This window comes from Chelon labrosus (assembly GCF_963514085.1).
Source record: "Chelon labrosus genome assembly, chromosome: 3".
In the NCBI taxonomy this organism is placed as follows: domain Eukaryota; kingdom Metazoa; phylum Chordata; class Actinopteri; order Mugiliformes; family Mugilidae; genus Chelon; species Chelon labrosus.
The window spans coordinates 2,882,965-2,901,700 of NC_140339.1; the positions used below are offsets into that span (position 1 = coordinate 2,882,965).

At 43.5% G+C, this 18,736-nt stretch overlaps 1 protein-coding gene across 1 annotated transcript; it reads right to left on the bottom strand.

The window, feature by feature from the left end:
* Positions 1-335: 335 nt before the first annotated feature.
* LOC311485965 (aggrecan core protein-like) lies at positions 336-13,893 on the bottom strand (the record flags this gene model as incomplete). The annotated part of the gene is made up of 19 exons (XM_084541707.1): positions 336-534; positions 1,071-1,253; positions 1,621-1,765; positions 3,358-3,440; positions 3,515-3,673; positions 5,759-5,872; positions 6,615-6,692; positions 7,642-9,219; positions 9,300-9,398; positions 9,486-9,779; positions 10,219-10,346; positions 10,610-10,784; positions 10,870-11,172; positions 11,588-11,881; positions 11,974-12,101; positions 12,566-12,740; positions 12,894-13,185; positions 13,637-13,728; positions 13,809-13,893. The coding sequence occupies 19 exons, from the start codon at positions 13,891-13,893 to the stop codon at positions 467-469; spliced, it is 4,473 nt and encodes a 1,490-aa protein (XP_084397833.1). The 3' UTR covers positions 336-466.
* Positions 13,894-18,736: the final 4,843 nt, after the last annotated feature.

An 18,736-nucleotide genomic window follows, 5' to 3' on the forward strand; every position in this document is an offset into this window, starting at 1 on the left:
CTAAACTGATTCCCTTGAACTGTGCCAGAGGAGTGTCTCCCCCCTCCCTCCCCTCCCTCCCCCCTGCAGTGCTTCTCTTCAAACAGACATTAGATAAATCTAAGAGGCGTTGTAGGTATCCAGACGTCGTACTGGTACCTGACGCCAGCACAGATCTACAGGGAACCAGACGGATGTTAAAGTCTGTGAGCGGAAAACAAAGACTTCACGAAACAAATCAATATTCCAAAACCTCAATAAAGCAATAAAATTATTATATCTATTTAAAATATATTAGGGAGGGACGGAACAAAGAGAACGATCACATTACCATAAGGTAGCACCTTTCATGTGGACACTCCAGCAATTTAACTCTTCAGATCATCTTTACTCTCATATTTATATTAATAATTGGATTTTTGTTGTTGTGTTCTGTTAATGTTCTTTTAAAATAATGAATTCCTCTTTTCCTTTCTTCTTTTCTTTTTTACTTCTTAGAGATGCTAGCTGCCGGACTCCTGCTGCTCCTGTGCGGTATTCGTAGTCTGGCTTTCACTGCAGAGAAGGAAAAAAGAAAATTGTTGGTGAGATCATTTCATTTAGAACGTGTCATGATCTGTTCAAGTTTAGGTTTAGTCTGTAAAATAAGAAATAAAAAAAACAAAAACAAAAAAAGCTAAACAAGTAAATGTAGACGTGACCTTTAATATATGAAATAAGAAAACAGAAAGAGAGATGAACGAGAAAACAGTCGTTATCTGATTAATATAAAACAAGAAGTTTTAGTAGGTGAAGAAGAAAAAGAAAATGAAGAGAAAGAAGAACACAAAGCATAGAGGAAGAAGAAAAAGAAGAATAGGAAGCATAGAAGAAGAAGAAGAACAAGAAGCATAAAAGAAAAAGAAAAAGAAAAAGAAGCATAGAAGAAGACAAAACCCAAAAAGAACAAGAAGCATAGAAGAAGAAGAAGAAAGAAAAACAAAAAGAACAAGAAGCACAGAAGAAGAAAAACAAGAAAAAGAAGAAGTGTAGAAGAAGTAGACAAAGAAGTAGAAGAAGAAAAAGAAGAACAAGTCCGCAGACTCTCTCACCATCGGTACATTCCACCTGGGGTTTCTCCCACCGTCCGTCCGGTCGGCAGCGTACCACCGGCGGGTGGCGCTGCCTGAACCCCGGGTTGCACTGGTAGCGGATGATGGCGTTGACGGGATACTCCTCCCTTCTGTTACCAAACATGTGAGCGTTCTCCACCTCCGGCGGCGCGCCACAGGACACTGAAGACGGAGCAGAGGACGACAGATCAGACCACGAGGAAACAAACCAGATCCTGCTTCTTCTATCAGACCTGAACATCTGGATCTGGATCTGGATCTGGAGCGGTCGAACTTCTGCTACATACAAACAGTCTTTTGGGTTGTTCTTAACTGCAGTAGAAACCCCCAAAATGATAACAAATCCTGTGAATGTGAAAAGGTGAGAAAGTTGGTCTGGAGTCTCACCGTTGGGAACTGATTATGCTCCAGAAAAGATCAACTGAATGGTTTGAGCACCAAAAATGAAATCCAGATGGAGCGATGCCAGGTTCATATTCTGACAAGAAGTAAGTCGAGAAGTTCTTTTAAAGCCGTGAGGAAGTCGTACCTGGTCCTTTCTTGCAGGTGAACGGCAGGTGGTAGCTGCAGGGCACGTCGTTCCACTGGCCCTTCTGGTGCCAGATCATCACCACACAGTCTTCTCCATTGTTGGAGTAGTCATCTGGCTGGTTGGGCCTCCAGTTCTCGTATTGCTGAAGAGGAAACAGAAGAAACAGATTTTATGTGAACTGTAAGACGACGGTGCAGGAATACAACCTCGCGGCGGTGATTCTAGTTTTGTTCTTGCACCTGTTGGGTAATTATGTGCCTTTAAATGAATCATGTTGAAGTGGTGCAGCCGAGGTTGTGTTTGTGCAGATCCGGAGCTGCTCTGTTTGTTGTGACATTGCCTCAAACGCTCTCACCTGCTCAGAAAGCCTCTTATCTCAAGTGCGAACAACAGTTTTCATCTGTTTATCCGTCACAGGAAGCCTCTTTATGCCTGTTGAACTTTGATATTCACTGTTCATCTACTGGATCAGGACTATTACAGCATGGTGTGTTTGTAGTCCATCAGGTTTTAACTTTCTGTGCTGTGTCCGTTATGTGAGTGAGGAATGATTGTGTCTCTGTGTTTTGCATCTCTTTGCGTTTCTTTGCCGTCCCTCTACGTCTTTAATGGCAGCTTGCCGTGTCTTTGGCGGACATGTTGCACCGCTTCATGGCATTTTTGGGTGATTTCTTGCACCATCGTGGTTGTTTTGTGTCCTTCATGTCTTTCAGGTCGCTCTGTGTGTCATTTCTTGGATTTGTGAGCCTTTGTCACCATTTTGTGCAGCTTTGGGTATTTTTCTCTGGTTGCTGTACACCTTTATAGTTGTTTTGCATGTGTTGGTTGTGTGTACACCTTTTGTGTGAGTCTTTGCAGTTGTTTTGTAACCTTTCTCTCTGTTTTTATCTCTTCATGGTCTCTTCTGCCATTTTTGTCTCCCCTTGTGGAGGTTTTGTGAGTTTCTTTCTGGTTCTTTTGTGTCTTTGATGCTAGCTTTGCGTGTCTTAATAGTAGTTTTGCATTTTTCCGTGGTCTTTTGTGTCATCATCGTTGGTTTTTGTCCTTTTGTGGCCATTTTGCGTGTCTTTCGGGTTGTTTTATGTGTCATTTTGGCTGATGTGTGAGCCTCTTGTCATCATTGTGTAGTTGTTGTTCATCTTTATGGTAGTTTTGCATGTTTTTTTGTTTATTTTGTGCTTCTTTGTCGGTCATTTAGCATCTTTTAGGGGTTTCTTGTGTCATGTGGTTGTTTTTTTTTGTTTCTTTGTGGCTGTTTTGCGTGTTTTTCTGGTTTCTCGTTGTGTGTCTGTGTGTGTTTGACCTGTATTTGCAGTCATTAGGTGAGTGTTTGAAGTTGTGTTTGAAGTCTTTGCAGTTGCTTTGGAGCTCTCTGTGCTTTCGTGTCTCTTTTTGTCAATTGTGCATGTCTTTCATGTTGGTCCGTGTGTCATTTTGGTTGATTTGTGCGTCTTTGCAGTTGTTTTGTATCCCTTTGTGGGTTTTTTTTCTGTTCGTTGTACATTTGTTTGGACATTTTGATGTGTTTGTGGTTATTTTGTGCTTCTTTGTCCGTCATTTTGCATCTCTTTTGGGCGTCTTGTGTCATTGTGGCTGTTTTACATGGCTTTCTGGTTGCTTTGTGTGTCTGTAGTTATTTTACAAGTCCTGAAGTTGTTTTGTATGTTTTGTAACTCATCCAACCATAATCTGCCCTGGAACAAGAAAGAACACCCACGCAATGTCCGCACTCACCAGTGGAGTGCCGTCCGTCCAGTGGAAGTCGTTCTCTACTGTCTTGTCATTCAGTCCGGTCCACTGGTAGTCCTGTGCAAGTGCTGTGGAAGGAAAATTGGTCATTATTTTTTCTTTATCCCCATCTCTCTGAGAATAAATCACATTGAACACTCACCATTGACGAAGTCCTGCTCCTCCGGTGTGCTGATGCTGACCAGGTGAGCGTTCACGTCCCGGCAGCGCTGCTCTGCATCCAGCCACACCTCTCTGTCGGAGAAGTGCAGGTAGCAGTTCCCCTGAAACTTTATCCAGCCGTCCTCACACTGCTGCTCATCTGCAGCCGCAACACCAGACAGTAGCTCGCTTAGTTCAGTGCAAGGCTTTCTGGGTGTCTCTACTCGAGCCTCAGACACTCAGAAACAAGACTCTTAAATTAAAGCATTGCAGCGGCCTCAGTCCGTTTGGTATTCAGCACAGCTCTGACAATGGACACTGGCTGCAGCCGACAGAAATGGAAAAATTACACATAATGCTTCGCTTCAGCTGCGAGACTCCTGGAAAATTTCCATGTTTTCCTTTGACTGCAACTCTCAAAGGTTTAATTCATTCTCATTGCTCAGCGTTGATTACTTAACTTAAAAGGTCAGTTCAACCAAAATTACAAAAAAAACAATCGTTCTACCTGCTCACAGTATTTAACCATGAAGGCAGGATTATCAGACACACCGTTAACAACATGTACCTCCAAACATAAAGCTATAAAGGGATAATCCAGACATCTTCTCACATCACATTACAACACTCAGAGCATAAGCACAGAGCAAAGCATGTTGTCAGTGAGGAGGAGGAGGAGGAGGAAGATAAAGAGGAAGATGCCGCAGGTTTGAAGAGAAGTGAACTATTAAACAATGTTGAGACAAACTCAGTGAGGACACCGGCGACGTCCCAGTGAGTTTGTATAAAGACACAGGTGAGCTTCTCCTGCTCTTTCTCCTGCAAACTCCTTTATCTTCTGCTTATCTGAGGGTCGTAGTAGCAGGAGGCTAGGTAGGTAGATTTTCTGGGTCTACACCCGAAGTCTTCTTCTAGATGGTCATCCGAGGTAAACCTCCAAAGGACGGCGTCCAGGAGGCATCCTCACCAGATGCCTAAACTTCTTTCTCTCTACTCCGAGCTCCCTCCAGAAGTCCGAGCGCCTCACCCTATATCTAAGGCTGAACCCAGCGATGCCATTCTGTTGGTTACTGCTCATAGTTCAGGAACATAATTGAGGGTTGGAACAAAGAGCTTTGTCTTACAGGACCACCACCACGGTCCGATACAAAGCCTGCGTTACCAACCCATCTGTCCATACATTGCACCAGGCTAAAGCTTGTTACATACTCAGCGAGAAAAGAGAAATTTGTTCTTGTTCTTGAGGTGAGTAAGAACAAGAATTTTATACTTTACAAGAAACTCAAGTGCCGAACTCCGGGGTACTCATAGGCTCCTCCCACTGCACCATGCTTCACACACGCTAAGCATTGTGGGAGATGCTTTCGGATGTCAGCCAGTCGTTTTTGCGACCTTCTCCACTGGATCACGCCGTTCTTTCAGCATGCACCCACACACAGTGTGCTGGTTAGTGGTCACACTGCTAACATTAGCATCTGGGTGCTCACAGCTAGTGTCCGCTAGCAGTTTCACTTTTCTGCATCAACCATGCCCACTTCCAATTTCTGACCTATCAGAGAATAGTAACTGGACATCACACGAGAAAAAGGTTCTTGATGTGTAGAGAACAAGCTGCGAGAACTTTCATTCATGTTGTTTGTAATTTTGTTCTCTCTGCCCGAGGAGCGAGAACAAACCTCCCGCTTCGCGTGGAGTATGCAACAGCCACGAGCTGTGATAGTGGGACTATCCCAGGACTAAACTGGGTTAGTGAAAAATATTGAAGCTGCTGCAGCTCGTAAACTGCACTCTGAGATACTTGAACTCGCTCGCTTGGCTGCCAACAAAATTCTTGTTAATGTAAAGATGTGCCAGGTAAATCAAATCGTTTGGGGGCGGGGCTTCATGTGGTGAGGGACAGAAGAGTAACAGTAGTTACAGACGTCATCTGAGCGTCGTGGAGTTTAATTAGTTTACAACAAAATGGCCCTGATTGGTTGGAGGACTATCCAGTTACCTTTGCAGCATTACTTGATTATATTTTTTTGTGATTTGAGTGAACTGACCCTTTAGATGCAGGTTCCCATGGTAAACCAGAGACAAACCGAGACAGATCTGAGTCATGCATCTGCTCACTTTGCATTTTCACCGAGCCACGGCGAGTATGGTGAAGTTTACCACGTTTTTCTTTCTCTCCAGTTGTTTTTCTTTCTTTCTTTTTGAGCGGCTGCTGTTAGTATTTATTAGCTGAAGCCGGACCTCGTACCGATCTCGCAGTGTTCCCCTCCGTAGCTGGGCAGGCATAAGCATTTGAAAGAGTCTGCGCTCTCCACACAGGTGGCTCCATTGGCGCAAGGGTTGGAGTGGCACACGTCTACCTCTGCAAAAAAGGGAGGGGGGGAGGGCGGGTGACACTACTGGTGTTAAGCGAGGGGTGAGGAGGGAGGTGAGGGAGGCAGAGCTGTGATAGCGGGACTATCACACCTCAGGACTAAAGGGGGTTAGCTGCTGCAACTTCTGATCCAACTTACTGCACAATAAGTCATCACACAAACCTCTGTTTGCCATTTTAGGAGGACAATACGCCAGATGCTTTATTATTATCACATTAGCAGTAAGTTCATGCTTGAATCTCATGCTAGTTGCAGCAGGAGGTCAGTTTTTAGCAGCCATATGATGCCAGAAAAGCACATATGTTCAGCATGCAAACAGAACAGCAGAGCGGGGGCGGCGGGCTGGCGCAGCAAGCAAGCAGACCGAACACAACATACAGGCTGAGGGCACTGTGTGACATGGAGGCGGTAAATCCTCAGAGATGCAGAGACGATGCACATTTGACAAACGTTCAAATCTGGCTCACAAACACAAAAACACCCAAAAAAAAGGAGGCACAAAACGCATCAGGACAGAACGGATGAGAGAGAGGGAAGAGATTTCATAAATATATTCAGTTAAACGCCTGAAACTTTGAGCTGTTTTAATATGGCAGACCAGTAATTTGAAACATGCAACAAACACATACAGGGAAACGTCACAGGCTGTTAAACCGACATTAACACACGATGCTGGATTAAGTTACTGTCAGAGAAGGGAGGTAAAAAAAAAAATAGGATGTGACTCACCCTGACAAAGAGCGACTCCATCCTCTACCGAGCACGAAGCATCGCCGCAGGGGTTCGGTTCACATGGGTTAAAACCACCTAGAAAAAGAGGTCGAAATATTCCTTTAAGAGGTCCTGCATGAATGAATTACAGTCGCTTGCCAGTTTATTAGGTACGCTAGTGAATGCATTCTAATTAAACAATCCCACACTAAATTTTAGCTTCACAAAAGCAAAGTCTTAATATCTCATAACGTGACCTGATGTGCTTTTATTTTATAGATTTACAAATTTTCTTGGCAACTGTTTTCAGATCTGTTAACTGGTCTTGTTTCACTTATTATACTTTCTGGTTCAAAATTCCTTGAAGGAGACTGCGCTAATATTGACTATTAAGCAAATATGATGTTTGCTAAGTATTTTTATTTCATGTATTTCAGTGCTGGTCCAATACAATCCAGTGAAATGTATCTATATACATGCATTCAAATACAACAGTCCAACCCAATTGCGTGTGTTTGGAAACAAAACAACATCTCATCCCGTCCATGAATCATGGGGGTGCTAATGTCCTGGTTTGGGCCTGTTTTGCTGTATCTGGACCAGGACGGCTTGTCATCATTGATGGACCAGTGAATTCTGAATTCTACCAGTGAAGTCAAAAAGAAAATGTCAGGACATCTGTCCATGAGCTGAATTTGAAGAAAACCTGGGTCAACGAGCCCAAGAACATCAAGAATGTTTAGGAACGGCCAAGTCAAAGTCCTGACCTTAATACAATAGAAATGTTGTGGAAGGACCTGAAGCAAGCAGTTGATGTGAGGAAACCCACCAACATCTCAGAACTGAAGTGGTTCTGTTCTGAGGAATGGGCTAAAATTCCTCCAAGCTGCTGTAGACCACTGATCAGCAGTTACCAGAAACATTTAGTAGATGTTATTGCTGCACAAGGGGAACATAGCAGTGCTGCTGAGTTTCCTCTACAACTAACAAACAACAGACACTCTCTGGAAATATAAATTATAAATATATAAATTGTTGGACCTACCTTGAGTGGTAGTGGTTGGTGGAGAAGTTGATGTTGCTGCAACAGGAGGAGCTGCCAGTCCTGCAGGAACAAGCGCAGGGCTCTGGGTCACAACGACGTCATCCAATGTTTCTTCAAGCTCAGTCCAATCTACTATTTCCTCCGGATCTGTGGTGTTTGTCAGAGCCGGTGCAGTGGGTGGAGAGGACGGCGCCGTCTGTGGCAGATCTCCAGAGAAATCTCCTGAAAAAAAGGTATCTGCTGTTGACGAGTCTCCGCTACCACTTCCCTCTGCACTGTACTCCACAGACCCCTGTCCAAGCTCTGTGAACATTGTAGCATCTCCAGATCGTAAGGTCGTAAGATCCTCAGTCACAAATGTAACACCGCTTTCTTCTCCGCTTCCTGATCCAGGAAGTTCTGATTCATAAAATCCTGATCCACGAAGTCCTGATCCAGAATGTCCTGATCCAGAAACCCCTGATCCAGAAGGTCCTGCTCCAGACCCAGAAGGGAAATTTGAGCTTCCAAATCCAGACAAATGTTCACCACTTCCCTGTCCAGAGCTGTACAGTAAGGACCCGGATGCCTCCTGCTCCCCAGAGGACGACATTGTGAGGTCAGTGAAGCCTGACCCCACAAAGATCACACCAGAGAAGAACTCGGAGCCACTTCCAGAGCCGCTGAGGTCGTCAGTCATAATCCCTGATCCTGAAATGTCTCCAGATCCGCTGAAGTCCAGCTTGTCTTCGCTGAGCTCAAACTCCTTCTGGGTTGTAGGAACGGATGCATCAATCAGTTTGTCATCTATCAGTAAGATCTGAGTGTCTCCACTTCCAGAACCCACTCCTGATGAGCCGCTGCCACTTCCAGAGACAAATCCTGAGGGGAAACCACTGATCCCAGAAAACTCCTGGCTGGTGTTGAATCCAGAGCTGTCTATAGAAGAGCCGCTCTCTGTAGAGCTGAAACCAGATCCCGAACCAGAACCGGACCAGGACGGTTCCCCGCTACCACGGAGTACCCCGGAGCCTGCACCAGATAAAAGGTAGATCTCTGTGCTTCCCTCTCCGGCTTCTTGGAATCCTCCTGAAGCTGAAAAAATACTGTTGCCGCCTGAGAAAACAACAGAGGTGATGCCGAATCCTTCTCCACTGAGACCTGATCCAGAAACATCTGCACTGCTGAGACCTGATCCTCCACTGGGCAGCTCAGCTCTTCCAAAGATGGCCGGGTCTCCAGAACCAGAAAGATCTCCAGAGGCAGACTGATCTCCAGAGATTTCCTGATTTCCAGAAGCAGACACCGTATCTCCAGAACTAGACATAGTATCTCCAGAGACGGCCTGATCTCCAGAACCTGACATAGTATCTCCAGAGCCAGACTGATCTCCAGAGATGACCTGATCTCCAGAACCAGAAATATCTCCAGAACCAGACATAGTCCCTCCAGAGCCGGACCAATCTCCAGAAAACACTTGGTCTCCAGAACCAGACTCGTCTCCAGATTGACCCCCAGCGGAGCCAGAGCCAAAGTCAGCTGAGCCTGATCCAGATCCGGAGGCCTCCACATGGATGGGAGGAGCGATGGGGTGAACAGCTAAAAAAGAGATATGAAAGAAAAAAGTAAGAGGAATGGGAAATAAAAGGGAAAATATTCTGGATTTAATCAGAACTTACCAGGTCTTAACAAATCGGTAATTGACGTCATGTTCAGGAGAGCCTCCTGGATATCTGTGATGTTCAGTCCAGTTTCATTTGCAATGAGCAGAATGTCAGCTGCAAGAATTTGGACAATAAGGGAATCAATCACATGATGATGACAAACAAACAAAAAAAAAACCCACAACAAGAAACAGTGTTTACCTCTGAAACAGTACGCATCGAATCTGACATCAAGTGCGGGGTAGCCGGTCTGGTTGGCATGAACATACACAGTGTGCACTCCCAATTTTCCGCCTCCACACTCAGCTCGGGGGTTGCTGATGGGATAACGGACGCTGCGATCCGCGAGCCAGCCTGCCCTGCACTTGTCGAAACCCGTTCTCCAGGCAGCGTAGAGCTCTCCAGTGGAGGCCAGCATGGCGTTGAGCTCTCGGCAGCTGGAAGCAGCCTCGTTGTAGGTGAAACCCTCGGCGGATACAACGTGGAAAACCTCTCCTGTGGAAAAAACGAAGTGGAAGATGTCAATGAAAGAGTTTTATGTATTTTCCTCCTTGTTATTTCATGTTCTGCTGCACTTACTAGTTTCACCTGTGTCTTGTCAACCCCTAAAACCTTGTGCATATACCTATCCCTTTGTCCACTGTGAAGTCGTCTGTTGAGTTTCGTCTGTGGAGTTACCCCCCTGGTGATGTTTCCTAGTGTTTTGATTCACTTTCAGGAGCTTCCATGTGTTCAAACTTTTGTCTGTCTTTTGGTTTATGGATTTCCCTGCCTACCCTGCAGCTCTTTTTGCTCCAGATTTGTTAAGTTTTCATTGAAGTTCTCTTGTTTCCTGCTCCTGCCTCCCCTTGTGTCTGCATTTGGGTCCTACCTCTTCGCCACACATCACAACAGAAAGAAATGTTCACAATGTACCGTGCTTTTGTTTCATCACCTTTGAGCTCGTCAGTGTAGCAGTACACGTCATATCTCTCATCGGCCGGCCTCAGACCATACGACCGAACTCCGGGTTCATATCCTAGATTTCCAGCACACTTATCTCGAGGGAACACAACGGGATACCTGCACAAGAACAAATGATGTTTCGGAGAGGGTTCTAGTCCCTTGCCAATTTTAGTTAAACGCTAAATGCTAATCCATTAGCATTTGGATTAGCATATCTGAAGGCAATAACTTCATGTAGTGCCAAACAGCAACTTGTAAAATACTTAGATTAGAATTATTGAATGTCTGATATTAGTTTTAGCTCATGAACGTCTCGCCTTAGTCACGGAAACAATGGCCGTTATTTATATTTTTCTTTGTTGCGCTGACAATCCATTTACCTTACAGTCTGGTCCAGGAGCCATCCTGCGTCACACTGGTGATATCCAGCCTCTTGTGCTTCCTGAAGCTGCTGTGGAGTGGCAATGCGGCCTCCAACGCTCTGACAGGCCAGCTGGGCCTCAACGAAGGTGAAGGCGTATCGGCCGGCGCTTGAGCGGTAGTGGAAGACCACGCCTGCAAACAAAAGTATTTCCAGTGTGGTGGACATTGGTTTTACCTAACGGTTGTTATGATATGGATATGCAATTCTGTCACTGACCAGTTTGGGGCGGCACAATGCTTTTGCTGGGCACCCTGTTGACGTACGGCGGGGCGGTGACCGGCTCTATCAGGTCAGTGGTGGGCTCGGTGACGCTTGGCGGCTGAGGTAGCGGCAGCTCGGTGGGGCTCTCTGTGAGGGTGAAGATCACGTCGGTGGGCTGCCGAGTCTCCACCTCTCCGACTGCCTCGCTCTCCGTGGTCGTTCTCCTGAAGAACACGTCCGGGCTCCGTGTCACTGTGGTAACACTCAACACGCCACTTCCCTCATCTGTGAGGCCTGAACCCTCTTCGTCAGGGTCCTCTGAAAGTGAGCAGACGTAAACGTAATTATGAGAAAGCCTCAACCAATCTTCATCCTCTAACTTTGTAGCAGTGTAGTTTTGTGAACCTTTGTGTATCTTTGTCTTTGGGAATCCGATTGTTTGCAACGTTTTGATTAGAGCATTTGTGCACGTTTGCGAAAGCTTACTCCCTCCTCTTTTACGTTTGGTTCATTTTTAAAAGCTTAGATAGGGAACTTGGTTTTTGTTGTGGCTTAGAGAGCAGACTTAAACCTTTTGTTGTGGTGTTTTGAGCTACTTCCATCGCCTGCTATTGCTCCACCTGCTTGTTTCGTTTCTTAAATCACATTTAACCATTTTAAGAATCTGTTGCCATCTGGTTAATTTTATTCCTATTCACCCCTAGCAAGCAGGGTGGTGTACAGGATGGCCTACCTGTGTAGCAGAAAGCATCATAGCGAGACTCAGGAAGTGGGTATCCCGTCTGATTTGTGTGGAGGTAAACGGTGCGTACGCCCAGCAGGCCTCCTCCACACTGCGGCCGACGAACGTTGATGGGATAGCGGACGCTTCTGTCTCCCAGCCAGCCGGCATTGCAGACGTCCATCCCGCCCTGCCAGGCCAGGTAGAGCTGACCTGTGGTGGCCAGCTGAGCTCCCTGGCTGGAGCATGCTACCACGGCCTCGGAGAAGGTGAACTTTTCGGCGGCAGCCGTGTAGAAAACTCTGCCTGTTTCAGAGCAGAACAAATGGTTTATTACATAAAACATAATGAAAGAAGAAGCTCAACACCAAAAACAGACTGCTACATTGGTAGTGTACCTGTCATCTTCTCAGCAAAGCAGTAAACATCATAAGTCTCATTGAGGTCTCTGATTCCGTAGGTTCTGACACCAGGAAGTTCTTCTTTGTCACCGTAGCAGGCCACTCGTGGGTCATGGATTGGGTACCTTGGATTAGATGAAAATGAGATTAGTAATCCCTTTGTAGCTTGGCACTGTTGGACTTGGTTCTTATATGAATATGTGTCTGGTAACACTCAGTTGGATTTCATTCGTTAGGGGCCATGTTTTGCTTTAAAACATGCAAATCCACCTAATATGTGTCTTAAATGTATTTGTCGGAGCGTAATCCAAGGGACTGCCTTGTAGCAGATATGCAAAACAAATCTGAAAATAAAATCTGCTTAAAAAATGGCAGATCATGCGTCAAATATCGAAATAATTCTTATGCCTTGGTAATTCTGTGACTTAACTGAATGGTCTTAAAGGCCTTTGAAAAGTGTTTCATACTTGGTTTAAATGTGAATGCAAATCCACATAAAATGTCCATTATATGTGCTTTAAGTGTATTTAGTAAAGACAAAAGAGGTACAATTGACATTCAGGTGTCATTAAGTCAACCAGGAACCGACCTGACTGTCTGATCGGAGAGCCAGCCGGCGTCACACTGGTGGAAACCGTCGTCGTAGGCCGCTTGGAGCTGTTCAGGTGAAGCCAGGACGGCACTGTTCTGAGCACACGCTGCCTTCGCCTTCTCAAAAGTCAAACTGTAGCGACCCATAATGGCCCGGTAGTGGAACACGATACCTGGACAGACAAAAGGTTTAGTTTAAAAGTGAAGCCTTAAAAATTTCAAAAAAGTCAAGCTGCCCTTGTTTTAGATGTTTTGGGATAAACCACAACCTGAATGACTAAGACCCTTCACAGACTTAAATAACACCAATCTGATCATCTTCATACCTTGAACCTGCACATGGACGATGTCGTGGCTGTCCTCGATGCCGCTTTGAACCTCGCAGCGATACGCTCCTGTGTCACTGGAGCGCAGCTCAGATATCAAGATGCTAGCATCTGTTGGGGTCCCGGGGTAGCTCAGCAGCTGAACTCTGTCCAGGTAACTCTCGCTGATTCGCACCTGTCCCTCCAAGGCCACCAGGATGGTTGTGACTTTCTCTTTGGTGACAAGGCTCCACTTGATGCGATGAGAAAGCGGGACGACGGCTGGGGCTCCGGGGTCTGGGATAGTGTGGTCCTACACAGGGAACAACATGGTTTAACTGCAGTTCGTTTGAGCTGAGCTAGACTGAAGTACTCAGTTCTTCTCAGAGTATGTGTCTGGTAACTACTGCTTCATTATTCAACCGATGCAAATAAACCTCTGCACACTGCTGGAAAGTCCTCCTACCAATCAGAACCATTTGGCTTCAAACAAAAGAAACTCCCCGGCGGTTAGATGATGTTCATGACTACTGTTACTCTTCTGGCCATTTGATTGGCAGATCTTTGCAGGAGCATACTTAGTTCCCAATGGAGAGACTCCAGACCAATGTCCTGTCAGTTAGGTCATTATTGCCTGTAGGGTTTTCAGTGTGGGCCTTTTGTTTCATTGTCAAAATAAAAGCATATATCTTCACCTCTGTATTTTGCAAACTCTATGAAATATACATTAAAAACCAGCGGCTTATGAATCTATGAAAACACACCTCAAAGTAACACGGCAGCAGCAGCGTTCCCCCCAGTAGAGGACGCTGTATCGTCTTCAGAGTAGTGCTCACACTCAGCACATCCTCCGGGTCTGTGAAGGACAGAACCATCATGAGCTCCGTGGGACTGAAACATGACCGCTCATAAAAGAGGTGCAAAATAAGTTCTCACCCATAAAAGAGCGCTCCTCGTAAACATAATCGAACGTCGCTGAGATCACGTTCAGACAAGCAAGCAGCAAAGTCCACCGGATCATGTTTTACCTGGAAATAAAGAAAAAATAAAAGATTTCTGCACATGTGCATATAAAGACTCATGCAAAGCCCAGGTGCAAATTATACGCCAATGCCATATAAATAGAAATACATGTGAAACCTGTGGGATTAGATGTGAAACTCGGGTATAATATTTTGGTGACTGCCAGTCAGATTTAGTGTTAACTAGCAGGCACAGCACCAAGACCACAAAACTGGGGAAGGAAAAACTGCAGTTCAGCTGGTCTTTTTAACCGTCTCCTTCTGTGGGACATTAAAATGAAAAAAAATAAATGTCTGGAATATATCAAGCAACACGATATGTATGTTGTTGTTTTTTTTCAAATTCAAACCTTTTTACAGGTATTTCCACAGAGAAGAGAGAGTTGACTACAACTACTTTTACCCGAGTACTGGACATAAAAAAATGAATGTTTCACACATTTTAATAATAATTTAAGGTTGAAAATAAAACTTAAATATGCCCTTTAACTTGAGAATTTCCATTTACGATACCTTTACTCCACTACTCTTTCATCTACTTCATGGTTATTAGATACATTTCAGATGATATATTGTGGTATTTCTGTTTTTGTCTGCGAGTCAGCTTGCTGTTGGTTTGTGGTTAATTGTTTTGCAGCACCAGATTAACAACCTAACATGATCTCTAACTGTATTTACACAAATTTCTCTTTCCAGCTTTCTAATCTTTTGGAGAATGTCTTTCTTTGATCATTCTGAATCCTGGAGGGAGAGTCTCTCCAGAGCTAAAACGAAATGACAGTTCATTAGCGGCTGAGTTCATCTCATCTCTTGTATTCACTAGTGTACCTAATGTTTTGGCAAGTGGGTGTATATGTCAATTTTATCATCTCATCTCTCATCTCATATTGCATATCTTGCATCTTATATCATATTGCGTATCTTATATCTCATAACTCATTTCATCTCATAGCTCACATCTCATATCATATTGCATATCACATATCTCATATCTCATATCTCATACCGTCTCATATATCATATATCACATGTCACATATCACATATCTCATATAATATCTCATATCTCATAGCTCATATCGCACATCGGATAACTTGTGTCATATCTCATCTCATCTAGTCTCTTCTCATCTCATCTTATCTCATCTCATCTCATCTCATAGCTTACATCTCATATTGCATATCTCATATCTCATACTGCTTCACCTATCACATCTCATATAATATCTCATATCTCATTACTCATATCGCATATCGCATAACTTGTGTCATATCTCATCTCATCTCATATTATAGCTCACATCTCATATTGCATATTGCATATCTCATATCTCATACCATCTCATATACCACAAATCACATATCTCATATAATATCTCATAGCTCATATCGCACATCGGATAACTTGTGTCATATCTCATCTCATCTAGTCTCTTCTCATCTCATCTTATCTTATCTTATCTTATCTTATCTCATCTTATCTCATCTCATCGCTCACATCTCATATTGCATATCTAATATCTCATACTGCTTCACCTATCACAGCTCATATAATATCTCATATCTCATTGCTCATATCGCATATCACATAACTTGTGTCATATTTCATCTCATCTCATATTGTAGCTCACATCTCATGTTGCATATTGCATATCTCATATCTCATACCATCTCATATATCACATATCACATATCTCATATAATATCTCATATCTCATTGCTCATATGGCATAACTTGTGCCTTATCTCATCCCATTTCACAGTTATAACCGTGAGTCATCAGCTTGCTGTTGGCTTGTATTGCGTGTGTTTTCCACCACCGCTCTCAAAGGAACATTTTATAAGTTGAACAACTGACTACCTAACATGATCTCTAACTGGATTTACACTCATGTCTCTTTCCAGTTTTCAAATCTTTTGGAGAAGGTCTTATAACTTTCCTTTAGACACTCATAAATCATGGAGGGCGTGTCTCTCCAGGGCTGACATGAAGTGACAGTCCATTGGCGGCTGAGACGTGAGCGAGGTTTGCCGGTGGCAGCCTCCACACTGATGCCCATTCAGCCGATGTGGTGAAGGTCCACTCCCACAGAGACCGTAGAGCCATAAGACCAGATCTGTTCCAGCTCTGACGGCACCAGGCCTCTGTGTAAACAGAGTCCGCCCTTTCCATCACGGCTCAACACTGCTCACATTCAGAGCAGGAGAACGGAGTGAGACATGATGGAGAGAGCTTGGTCGGAGCTTTGATCCTCACCTGTACATGTATATTTAAACATTTCTCATGTGACAGACCACATTTAAAAACCTAAAAATGACTTTTCCAACCCTATACACAATAAAGTAGTATTGGATTTTGTCAGATTTACGAATTTTCTTTTTTTTAAATCTGATTTAAAACAATAAACTTCAATAGTTATACTTATATTTTCTTGCATTTTCTTATTTTTTCCATCTTTAGTTAAATAAGTTAGATTTATCTTATATTTGTGTACTCTCATTGCTGTACAAATACATATAGATTGTCAAGGAGATTATATAAAGTGGAAAAACACAAATCTAATCTATAAAATTCTAACAAATATATGTTTAAAAACTGTTTTCTTTTGCAGAAATAGATTTTATCATGAAGACAAGATGGATAATGAACCTGCAGGTCAGCTCATTGAGGTTTTCTTGAGTTTAATTCAACCTTTTCTCAACTTTTCTCACTATTACAGGGATGTGTCCAAGTGCCAAAATTAAAGCAAAGCAACATTTGTGAAAAAATGCTTTAAATAAAAGCACATGCACGCTCTAAATGGACAGGAAGCTTAGTTCTGTTTAAACTGTCTGCACATATATGCACATCATGAAGTATAGCAGGACAAACCAAAAACAATAAAACAAAGCATGTCACTGACCTGTGGATGTCAAACTCTTCTTCTTGTGTTTTTGGTTCAGCTGAGTTCCAAGTTGTGAATTTAAAAGTCCCAGTGAGCAGCAGCAGCAGCAGCAGCAGCAGAGAGCTCAGGATGCTTGGCTGTGTGCAGAAGAAAGAGCCTGAGACCAGGTCTGCCTCAGTCAAACCTCAGAGGGAAACACCGTCGTCGTCGTCAAGCAGCTCACAGTGAAGCTTGAGGAGCTCTGATAACGGCTTTCAAAATAAAAGTAATTTCCAAATGCTCAGATTTGCTGCTGAGGAAGTCGGTAGTCACTTCCTGCAAAATATCCCACATTTTTTAGGAAGAAGGAGGTTTCACTTTATAGTAGAGGCAGAATCAAACCGTACAAATAAGCAAAGTCTTGATATTTCATAACGTGTTATTTGATCCCTTGGTTGTGGCCAGAGAAAGTCTGCTCCAGTCATCATGTTTAACTTGTGGACACAAATACTGGCCTGATGTGTTTTGATTTTATAGCTTTATGAACTTTCATGAAAGAGTGACTGTTTTAAAATCAGAATTCAAACATAATAATTAGCCACTTATTATACTTTCTGGCACTTGAAGGAGTTTCTTGAAGGAAACCAAAATATGTACACCATCATGTCAAATGCAAATCTATTCTAGAAATACCGTCTCTCTAGGAGATTATGTAAGCACTTTTCACTAATGTACTTAATGTTTTGACAAGTGAGTATATGTCCATTTTAGCTCCAAAACTCTCATCTCATGTCATCTCATTACATCATATATCAGCTTGTATCATCTCATATCATATCTGACCCAGTACCTCTTTTCATCTCATCTCATCTCATCTCATCTCATCTCATCTCATCTTGTTGCTGCATAACTCATCTCCCCTCTCCTCACCTCATCTCATCTCTTTTATTCTGATGTTTATCAATAAATAGTGTTGTTGATACTTGTCAGTGCAAACTGACCCGTTAGAGCAAGCATACAGGCGTGTGTTTTAATAAATTCCTTCAGAAGAGGACCAGTGCTCCCTGGGACACAAAGCAAATTTAATATTTTGAGAATCTCTGACATGAAAAGAGGCTTTTATTTTGAAGGAAACTGGAAAATACCTGGCACTCTTGACTTGGCAAAAGGGAAAACAGAGAGGTGGAGGTAAGGGGGGGGGCACCTTCCCACCCACTTGGTAGAAATGAGGTAATGATGATTAATAGGGGGTTTTAGACAATTTTAAATGATCTCACTTGCTCTCAGGTGTTTCTTTGTCCAATATCAACTCAACACAGAATCAATTTCATGGAAAATCCTGTTATTAAAAATTACTGATTCTCAGCTCTGTTGTCCTGCTGTCACCTACGGACTCTTTAATGGGGCCTTTTGAGAACCACTCCTTTAACATATCACTGCCCCCTTTTAAAAAAAAACAAAAAACTCCAAACTGGGGACAAAGCCGCTCTTTCAGCCAGGCACCGCTGAGCCGTTGTGGGGCAGGAAACAGCAATTTACAAAACATTCACAAGCTTAAAGTCGATACAAATGGACACCACTTCACGGATAATTGGAGTCTGGTTTGAGTTTAAGTGGCATATAATGATAGGAATTCTCTATTTTATAAGGTTTTTCCTCTAACTCCATCTCTACACAAGAAGTTGAATGGATGCAGGAACAGGGAGATCGCTAAATCTGAGAGGTGTAGAGTTGGTCTCACTGGATTTAAATCTGAATAGTGTACAGTAACCAGAGGGGAGGAGGGGGAGGAGGGGGGAGGCTCGAGATTGTGTCACAACTTCCACATATTTCAACTGCAGTGTTTCCACTTTTAGGATGTTTGTCCAGAACTTTTGGGACGAGGTGTGTCCTCCAGCTATTTATACCACAAACCGGGTGAAATGACTTAATTGTTAAACAATTTGAGGACATTTTGGTTCAAGCTCCACCTCGGCAGC